Raw genomic sequence first — 10949 nt, forward strand, 5'->3', positions numbered from 1 at the left:
GTACCCATGCGACCCAGCCACAGCCTGTTTCAGGACATTCCAGTTGTGGCAGGTGGGCACCATGTCCTCTCTGCCCCTTGTTCCTTGACAGAAGCCCACCAAATGGGCACGTGGCATCCCAGAAAAAAAGACTGCACTGCCCAGCATCCCTTGCTGTAAGGTATGGCCATGAGGTTTCCATCTGGCCAAGAAGCAGCAGCAGTCCAACAGACCTTACCAGGCAGCTGGCACATGCCCTTCATTCTTTCCCTTTTCTGCTGGTTTGGAATACGCAAGTGGTAGCTAAAGCTCAAACATCCATCTCTGTCCCCAAGGTGCACATGAAGTACAGTGGAAAGGCAAGATGGGCATATGGGTCCATACGGGTCCCTGTGAGCGACAGTACAGCTGCCATACCTGGTTGGCTAACCTCTGCACTCCCACACCTTAGAAAGAAATGTCTCAGGACTTCCCTGGTGGCACAGTGGTTAAGAATCTGCCTGCCAGTGCAGGGGACACGGGTTCAAGCCCTGGTCTGGGAAGATCCCACATGCCGCGGAGCAACTAAGCCCGTGTGCCACAACTACTGAGCCTGTGCTCTAGAGCCCGCGAGCCACAACTACTGAGCCTGTGCGCCTAGAGCCTGTGCTCTGCAACAAGAGAAGCCACCGCAATGAGAAGCCCGCACACCGCAAGGAAGAGTAGCCGCTGTTTGCTGCCACTAGAGAAAGTCCGCGCGCAGCAACGAAGACCCAACACAGCCAAAAATAAAAATAAATAAATAAATAAATAAATGTCTCATTTGGACCACTTTTTTTCTCCATTACAAGAAGCTGTATTTCCCTCTCTCCTACTGCTACTACCACCCCAATTCCAGCCAGTAAGCTCCCAGAGAGCAAAACTCAAAAACCACAGGCAATGTTTTAATTATGGAGTTTTGTTCCTTTCAAATACCTGCATTCTTGTTTTGTATGTGTTTTAGGCTAAGTATTACAGGTTAGAATTTAGCCCAGAGTAGGTAGAGGTTTTAAAGCTACTCTACCCCCAGGAAAAGATTTTAAACACCACTAGATAATTCCATTTTCTTTAAAAACTCTTTAATGTCACATTCAACACACAAGAAAACAAAAGTTAGGTGATTTTTAAATTAAAAGTTACCTGAATTATGGCTGCACAAAGTTTAAATTCTAAATGAGCCCAACTATCGCTAAGACCCTGAACGTCAGGAAATAAAGAAGGCTCAGTAGTCACCACAATCATGCAAGTCAACCTTCACTGCAGAACCATCGCAGTTCAGTTCTACTACATCAGCAAGGAACTCTCTCAGCTTCTCTACATTACCACATATGTGCCCCAGCCTGGGATAAGCAATGATTCTCTCCAGGGGTACGTAAAACTTATCTCCAATACAGAAAGGTTGGGGAGTCATCTCCATGGCTCTGCCTGCCTCTGTGAGTACTGGAACTGGAAGGTCTGAGATGAATTTTCTTGTTGGGTTGCCAGGGTCTGCGGACTCAGGTTCCAATTCATGCTGTCTCAGACTCTCTTGAAATCTCCGTTTCATTCTGTTCACCTCTCGGTACACTAGATAAGTCACTACACGTCTACAGTAATCCATTTGCTGTAAACTCGGGTATGAGGTCGTATAAATCTGAAGAGAAAAAAATGCAAAAGACTGGGAATAGAAGAAAATTTTCAAAACCACTAGTAACCTGTTACCACATTAGAATTAACTGTACGTACAGATTAAGTATATGTACATGTCAAACCCTACCCTTTGTGAATGCTACAATTATAATGGGAGTCCAGAACTATTGACATAGACACTCTTCACCATATTCTTCATCATACATACCTCCCAAAACCAAAAGGGTCTGACAAGCTTGGAGGCTCAATTTCATGTCATTTCCCAAACCAAGCTACAGAGAAACTGCTAATCCTAACAGATTACAAAAGCAGGAGGGTGGTTTGCTGGAGCAAACAGCCTGGAAGTATTTCTAAGACAACAGCAGATCATTCTCTGTAACATGCTTTGAGACACTGTGGGGCACGGGATTCTCCTCAAAAAAGGTCATTTACACTTCTCTATAGTAGGGACTCATTTCACCATCCCAATAAATGAACTTTCTCTCAGAGCCACAAAGAATACTCACAACTTCATAAACATGTTCGCCATGGTGCTCCAAAACAGCAGATTCAGTTGCCTTTGCTTTTTTCCTGAAGACCCCTATCTGGGTACACCATCCAACATCCTCAGCTCCTGCTGGTGGTTCTCCCACACCAGTAAACTCCACAGAGTAACTGTAGTGATTGGCCACGTCTAAAGCCCTAAAGTCAAAACAAAGAGAAAAATCATTTTTCCAAACTATCGTTAAACAACCATTTCCAGTAGAACAGAACATGAAAATTACAAGACAAAACAAGCTGCAATTCCTACAACACCACCTAATGCCATATCACGGGGTTTGCTTATTTCTGGTAAGAGCGTTAAGGCAATGACAGTGTCAGTTTCCCAGTAAGCACCAGAATATGGAGCAGTATGCAGGGATGGACAAGGAAAGCAGAAGGGCTATAATCCCGACTCCTATTTGGGTTTGCAATTATGCCAGAACATGACCATCTGTCATGCTCCTGGGAGATAACTCCTGATACCTTCACGTGAAAGGTACCTGCTGCCCACACACCCTTTCCACACGTGCCTGCCTGTGGGACCTGAGAGAGAAAATAACACCCAAATGTGGTGGTTTCTTAATGATTATATGCTAAGTTGCACTTTGGGAATCAATTTTATTGGAATAAAATAAGAAATAACTTAATTGTAGATAATAAGATTTATTTCATAGGGTTTAAAACTCCAGCACAGTCACAAAGAAACAAAAACACTTAAGAACTCACCAGGTCTGAAACTGCATTCTACTCCACTCAAATTTGTGATCTGAATCTCTGAAGACTGCAAGTGGAAACAGGGGATTGAAATCAGAGTTCGGTGTGCTGATGACGATCATGGCTGGAGACATGTACCCAAATACGACTTCAGGAAACTTCGCCAGATCTTCTGAATTTAAATGTTCTATTCTAAAGTGGTAAGTGAGAAAGATATAAGTAAACCTAGCTTCACTTGCAAGTAGTTTCCTAATTGATGTAGCAAAACAACCTCTAACCATGGACCTCTCAGACCAGATAAGAGAAATATGGTTCAGCATTATTCACAATAGCCAAAAGGTGGCTGTAAACGGATGAATGGATAAGCAAACTGTGATATACACAATGGAATATTCAGCCTTAAAAAGGAAATTCAGACCCAGGCTGCACATGGATGACACTTATCATTGCTCCTTGACTCTTCAACCAATGCTCTAATGTTCTCCATAAGTAATTTCAAACATTAGGCGCCTACTATGTGCCAGGCAACAGGAAATACAAAAGAAAAACACTCTGCTCTAGAGAACACATTACTAAAAACTGGAAATATGAACACAATACCAGGTAAACTGACCCCAGAATAAGACCCTTAACTACCATTAAAAGGTCATTAAGAGACGTCTTGGTTTCTGAATACCATTTCCCATTAAAAGCAACCAGAAATGGCAGACTGGGAAGGAAAAGTAGACAACCGGCCTGGTGCCAGAAATAAAGTGCTCAAAAAAGGACAGACATATCACAAGGACACAGGAGCCAGCTTGAAGTGACCCCCACTGGCCAATCTTGGGAAGATCTGAGCAACAAAATACAGTAAGTTACAAACCATTCTAAAAAATAGAAATTCATGAGTTCATACTGATGATAAATAAGTGAGGTGGGAGGGCTACTGACTAGTAAATATAGAGAAGTGCTGAAATTGCAAAAACCATTTGCCACCATATAATATAGGGAAATCTGGGGGGGAAATATGGATGAGTGACAAGATATGTGTATGGTCTGCAGTCTCCAGACTGCTTATCAGTTGTCAGGGGTGAGGGGGATGAGGGAGAGTAGTAATTGTACAGCTAAGCAACCACACCTTGACTGGGAAGATCAAAATTAACCTCCCCAAGGACAAACGGATATTGGTGCCTCGAGATGGAATGACCCGAGGATCCAAATAACATCTTCAGTGCTCTACTGTGTTCCAGGAATGCATAGCCTGAGTCTAATCATTAAAAGCCAAAAATGAAAAATATTCTTAATAAAAATAAAGGGAAGGGCTTCCCTGGTGGCACAGGGGTTAAGAATCCGCCTGCCAATGCAGGGGACACGGGTTCGAGCCCTGGTCCGGTAAGATCCCGCATGCTGTGGAGCAACTAAGCCCATGCGCCACAACTACTGAGCCTGTGCTCTAGAGCCCGTGAGCCACAACTACTGAGCCTGCGTGCCTAGAGCCCGTGCTCCGCAACAAGAGACGCCACCGCAATGAGAAGCCCGCACACCACAACGAAGAGTAGCCCCCACTCGCCACAACTAGAGAAAGCCTGCACACAGCAGCAAAGACCCAACACAGCCATAAATAAATAAATAAAATTTAAAAGCAAAAAAAAAAATAAAGGGAACTGGGGAATTCCCTGGTGGTCCAGTGGTTAGGACTCAGAGCTTTCACGGGGTTCAATCCAGGGTCCGGGAACCAAGATCCCACAAGCCTCAAGGCGTGGCCAAAAAAGAAAAGAAAAAAACAGGAATTGGTTATTTAATACTGAATTTATTAGGGGCAAAGAGTAAAACCTACCCTTTGGTAAAACTTGGGTAAAACCTACCCATTTTCTGAACCTTAAATGGTTCAGAAAAAAAAAATGTGTGGAGGGAGAGGGAGACAGCAGGAGAGCACATATACACAAGATAAAATAAAGAAAATGTTAATCTGTGAATCAGGATAAAGGATATGGATGTTCCTAGTACTTCATACATTTTGCATCTTACCTATAAACTTGAAATCATTTCCAAACAAAAAGTTGAAAAAGGCCAGTAAAAAGCCAATCCCAGCTGACAAGCAATTTTATTTACAAATAACTCAGATTATGACAAATATTTAGGACACTAAATTTACTGAGACTAATTCATTCCGATTTTTCAAATGAATGTATACAGTAAGAATCAGTTTAATACTTACAATTCAATACATGCTACCAAATCAAATCCAAGCAAACGACAGTCTTTCTCCAAAACAGAACCGTGATACAAGGTAATAACTAAATCCAGCTCTCGAGGATCCAGATAATCCCCCATGCATGGGGACAGTCTATACCTGCAGAAGCATAATTGCAGAAGGAACATTTGAACACATATAATCTATTTGGAATATCTTACCAGCTACAGAAACTCTGATCCTCTGATAAATTATCTTCTGTTTACATTGGTAAGTCTGACATGGCCTGTTTCCATGACTTGCTGTATTAAGCACAAGGTCATAGGGTAACTTCCTCTCTCATAGGGCATTTTTTTAATACATCTTTATTGGAGTATAATTGCTTCACAATGTTGTGTTAGTTTCTGTTGTACAACAAAGTGAATCAGCTATACATATACATATATCCCCATATCCCCTCCCTCCCTCACTATCCCACCCTCCTTATCCCACCCCTCCTGAGCTGATCTCCCTGTGCTATGCGGCTGCTTCCCACTAGCTATCTGTTTTATATTTGGTAGTGTGTATATGTCAATGCTACTCTCACTTCGCCCCAGCTTCCCCTTCCCCCCCAGCCCCTTGTGTCCTCAAGTCCATTCTCTATGTCTGTGTCTTTATTCCTGCCCTGCCACTAGGTTCATCAGTACCATTTTTTTTTTTAGATTCCACATATATGTGTTAGCATACAGTATTTGTTTTTCTCTTCTGACTTACTTCAGTCTGTATGACAGACTCTAGGTCCATCCACTTCACTACAAATAACTCAATTTCGTTTCTTTTTGTGGCTTGAGTAATAATCTATTGCATATATGTGCCACATCTTTTTTATCCATTCATCTGTCGATGGACATTTAGGTTGCTTCCATGTCCTGGCTATTATAAATAGTGCTGCAATGAACATTGTGGTACATGACTCTTTTTGAATTATCTCATAGGGCATTAAATGGCCAATGAGAACAAGATTTTTAATATTTGATATTCCTCTCATTATTAATACTTTTGGTTCTCTCACCTCACTTTGGATCAGTGATTTTCAATTTTTTGTTCTTTAGAAGAAAAACATTCTTAAAACAATCTGTGGAAGTCATACATGAGTGAGACTCATTCAAACTGAAGGAGGCCTTGGGCTTCTACCCCAGTGCTGTGGCAATTTAAATCCTCTACTATAAGTTATCTTGGTGTTCAGCATTAGACTTTGCCGTTTGAAATTGAATTTGCAATGCTTTGATTGCTATAATTACTGAATTGAAGCTATACTTTCTACGTAGGTAGAAGCAAAACTTCTAGGTATTATTCACAACATACAGGCAAATCACTGTCATGGTAAAGGCATTATTTGGTGAGCCTGGGGCTCTCATAGTGCCTCCTTTTAAACAAGTTATAAAGAACTTGTATAAAAAACACTTCATCTGAGTGTAGAGAAGAAACGTTATGGACACCAAGGTGGGGAAAGTGGCGGGGGCGGGTGATGAATTGGGAGATTGGGATTGACATATATACAATAATATGTATAAAATAGATAATAAGAACCTGCTGTATAAAAATATTAATTAAATAAAATTCAAAGAAAACCCACTTTATGTGGGAATTCCCTGGCGATCCAATGGTTAGGACTCTGAGCGTTCACTGCCGAGGGCCCAGGTTCAATCCCTGGTCACAGAACTAAGATCCCACAAGCTGCGTGGCCATAAAAAAAATTTTTTTAATTAAAAAAAAACCCACTTCATCTAACTATAATTAATAGTGCCACTAGTTTTACAACATCGTAAAGCAACTATACTCCAATAAGAATTAATTTTTTTTAAAGTGCCACTAGTTTTAGACTAATGCATAATTATTTTAGAAACTCAGTATTACCCATTCCATTTAAGTCTCTCTTCATTGATATCCACTCCAACAAGCTCTTCAATGCACTTTTGGTATTTTAATATCACCAGGAGGCAAACATCACCACACCCCAAGTCTGCAACCTGTAGATGAGAAAGAATGTTATTTCAAAGACATTATAGCCAGAAGTCACATATGATCAAGCATGTTTTTTTTTTCCAGAAGGAGTGGGTATCAAAAGAATTATACAGTATCTTTTTGGTAGAAGAAATAAACAAAAAGAAAATTAACCTGAAACACTGTAAACCCCGGGGGGGAAAAAATAAGGCCTGTTAACCTCCCATGACCTACTAGAGTGTTTGGACAATAAACTAACTCAGGTATCAAGGTATATCCTAGGGGCCTGGCACAGGGAGAGCACACATGACAGGCAAGTGTGCTAAGAGGAATCTGTGCCTCTGAGAAGCTTCAACAAGATTTAGAAAAGGATGCTGACCAAACATACCAGGATATAGCTTGATCTTGTTAATCTAATCCCCTTAATATATATTCACATATTCTTAAAGATTTTTATTTAATCTGTTTTCTTCATCACACAACAGTCTTCATTAACCACAGGTAAGTTACCTATATATTTCTGAACCCCACTTTAGGTGAAAAGGGCAAATGAAGATAACTCATGACAGATGCTTAAAATTACCCACACCCAAAAAGATGTGCAATCTAAGTTGCACCCATGGTTATTCAGTAATTTTCCTCTTTGAGGCAGGCACATTTATGGGATGGCGGAAGAAGGGGAACACAGAATTGAAAAATGAAAATCTAGTTTCAGAAAGCAAATCACAGGAAGCAATGAACTGTACTAATTTTTAAACAGTATACCCAATTTTCTACCAAGCAGCAATTGAGCTGAAACTATGCTAAGGATACATGAGCCCCATCACTACCTACAAACTACATAGCAAAAAGAAGTTTGTAGAGTTTAACTTTACAAAACTCATGAGAGAAACCACCATTTTCCTTAAGTCTGTCATCCTTTAGCCTGTAACTGACCCTATAGACTTCAGATATTCACTGGGTCTAGCCAGCTCCCTTGGTCCTATGAAATCCAAACACTGACACAGAAGGGAGGTGTTACCCAGACAAAAACCAGTGCCAGCACTGATCATGAACCTTTACTACAAAGGGAAAGCGAATAAATGCCAAGGGCTCCTTGCCTTTCCCCCACCATTATTACCTAATTAAAAAGAACCACAGTACCTATGTCCACAAGACTAGTCTGCTTGATGTTCAGACTAAATGCTCTAGAAATGTGGAACACATAAAGATCACATCCAATGGTAAAATGTCAAGATTTTCTTCACATCTGAAACTGGCAATGTTGAATTTTACTGGAGCTGTGTGCGCCTGGTAAACAGGTTAAAGGTATCCACCTATGCTTTGTATTTCCAGAAAGGGCTTTCAGAAGGTACCATATTCCCCCACACTCACAGATGCTGCCTAGTGTTCCCATTCTTTGCCTTGAATGATTACCTTGACTACTTGTCCCAAAATTCTCCTCCCTCCAGGCCCCTGAACATTGGACTGTATTTAGCTAAGGATCCCTCCCAGAAAATAGGCTGGTTTCAGGGTTCACACATTCCACTATCCAATCATACCACCCTTGTATCCCACTTCCGCTCATCCTCCTCTCTATAAAAGAAAAATCCTTTTTGCTCATTAAGACAGATGCTCTCCCTATGCAACCCTTTCCCTCCTTGCAAAAGTCTTTTTGTATAGTCTCTGCTTACTTGCTAAGTCCTTATTAAGATTTTTTTATTTGACAAAGCATTACATAAGGCATTATAAACAAATGTTTGGAAAGAGAAATACCTACCTTCCTGGGTTGATGTTGCTCCACTAAATTTTTAACGAATTGGTAACGCTGTTTGTATAATGGAGGATTAAACTTAATTATCTTCTTGTTGGGGACTTCTTCAACATTACCGTCAACCACACTATTGCACTGAAAGTTTACAAACAAAATAAAAGGGGGGTGGGGGAAGTGTTCTAATCATGCATGACTTCAGGAATTAAATAAGAACGTTTTATGTCCCCCAACCACTTCATAGAACACATAGGCCCTTGAATCATCTCAAGTCCTAAGATCAGGTGGCACTGTGCTTCCTCCACATTTCATTTCATTTAAGCCTCCTCTCGTCTTTTAAGTGATTATCTGGCTTTAATTCTCCCTATAGCCTAGAGTCGGCTGAAGAGAAAATTACTTATGAATGCACTTAATAAAACAATTCTAAGTCTCCTAGCCACACGGGACTTTTAGTGGAGTGAACTGCCAAAGCCTGGGGTCCAGGTCGGCAGGAGGCTAGAAGCTGTTTATAACGGACAAAGACTCTCCTTAACCAAACTGAAGTCAGACTGAGCCGCTTCTTTTTTTTAATTAATTTTTATTGGAGTATAGTTGCTTTACAATGTTGTGTTAGTGTCTGCTGTACAGCAAGTGAATCATGGGCCCTCTTTTGACTACACCTACCTGGACCCTGTCCTATCTTTGGCTGGCCTGGCCCAGTTTTAGCAGGAATCCTGCTAAGTCACCCACACTTGATATCTGCTCAATCTGTATCTGATCAAACACCTCATCCCCTGCCCTCGATGTATGATCAAGCTGGCCCACCTTCAGAAGCCTATCCAGTAGGTTTAGCAAGAACCCCATACCCTTGATGGGGTTCTCCTCTCTTTTCCATCCACTGATTCCCTCACTCTGCTCATATGCTATAAATCCTCCCCCCCACACCCCCACACCCCCATCTACTGCATGGATTTGGGCCCCACCCCTCTCCCCTACTGCAATGCTCTTATTGCAATAGTCCTAAGCAGTTTTCCTTTTTAATAGTCTTATTCGGAGCCTTTTACAAATGTCAAAATTTCCTTGACATGACCCCAGTAGAAAATAATGTCATGATTAACCCATAACTGCTGTTACTGCAGCTCCTAAATAGTAGTCTTATAAAGGAATACAGTCCAAAAGGCACGAGGGGGCTTCCCTGGTGGCACAGTGGTTGAGAGTCCACCTGCCGATGCAGGGGACACGAGTTCGTGCCCCGGTCCGGGAAGATCCCACATGCCGCGGAGCGGCTAGGCCCGTGAGCCATGGCCGCTGAGCCTGCGCGTCCGGAGCCTGTGCTCCGCAAAGGGAGAGGCCACAACAGTGAGAGGCCCGCAAACCGAAAAAAAAAAAAAAAAAAAAAGGCACTAGGGCATTGCTGTCTAATAGGAATATGCAAATATGCAACCTTCTCATAGCCTATTTTTAATGTTTTTAAGAAGGTGTAATTATACTAACCAATATATCTGAAATATTTCAAGATAAAATCAGAAATGCTTGATCTATATTTGAATTTCAAAAACAAAAAAGTTACATTTAAAAAGATTCACATACCCAAGTTATTCCAAACATATTAAATGTTTTCCAATAATGAAATCTTTTAAAACTAATTTTAAAGTCAAGTGAAGTTCTGTTCCTCAGCTGTTCAAGCCACATCTCAAGTATTCAATAACCATGTGTAATATAACCATTTTATATTGTAAAAAGGACTTGAGCATCCGCGAGTTTTGGTATGCACGGGGCGTCTTAGAACCAGTACCCCAGGGATACGAAGGGAGGACTGTACCTCACAGCAGGGATGCGGGGATGACTCTTCCGAGTCATACAGCAGGTCACGAAGGGAAGCCTTACCTCTATGTTGTTTTCTGCCATTGTTTTCAAGTTTTGTTGAGACAAAAATGCATATGTCTCCTTCAATCCCTAGGAATCAGCAACGACTAGGCTGGAAATACAATATACCAGTTTTTGTAGAAGAGAAGCCTGGACTGAATAGCTGCCTAGATCATTGAGAAGGAAGAGAGCGAGCTTTCTTCTTTCTCTTTACATTTAATCCACAGAATTTATCCAGGAAGTTCTGTTTCAGACAATATCAAAGAGGCTCAGGAAGCCTAAGTAACTTTCCGCCACGCCAAACACATTCAATAACACCCATTCTTTCCTTTTACT

At 41.3% G+C, this 10949-nt stretch overlaps 1 protein-coding gene across 1 annotated transcript; it reads right to left on the reverse strand.

Moving 5' to 3' along the window:
- Window positions 1–1212: 1212 nt before the first annotated feature.
- HENMT1 (HEN methyltransferase 1) lies at window positions 1213–10655 on the reverse strand. The gene is made up of 7 exons (XM_060086006.1): window positions 10635–10655; window positions 8778–8906; window positions 6932–7044; window positions 5060–5194; window positions 2875–3054; window positions 2133–2307; window positions 1213–1630 (listed from the first exon to the last, which is right to left on the reverse strand). Exons 1-7 carry the CDS (start codon window positions 10653–10655, stop codon window positions 1220–1222), a joined length of 1164 nt encoding a protein of 387 aa, XP_059941989.1. The 3' UTR covers window positions 1213–1219.
- Window positions 10656–10949: the final 294 nt, after the last annotated feature.

This window comes from Mesoplodon densirostris, chromosome 2, assembly GCF_025265405.1.
Source record: "Mesoplodon densirostris isolate mMesDen1 chromosome 2, mMesDen1 primary haplotype, whole genome shotgun sequence".
NCBI classification, from domain to species: Eukaryota; Metazoa; Chordata; class Mammalia; order Artiodactyla; family Ziphiidae; genus Mesoplodon; species Mesoplodon densirostris.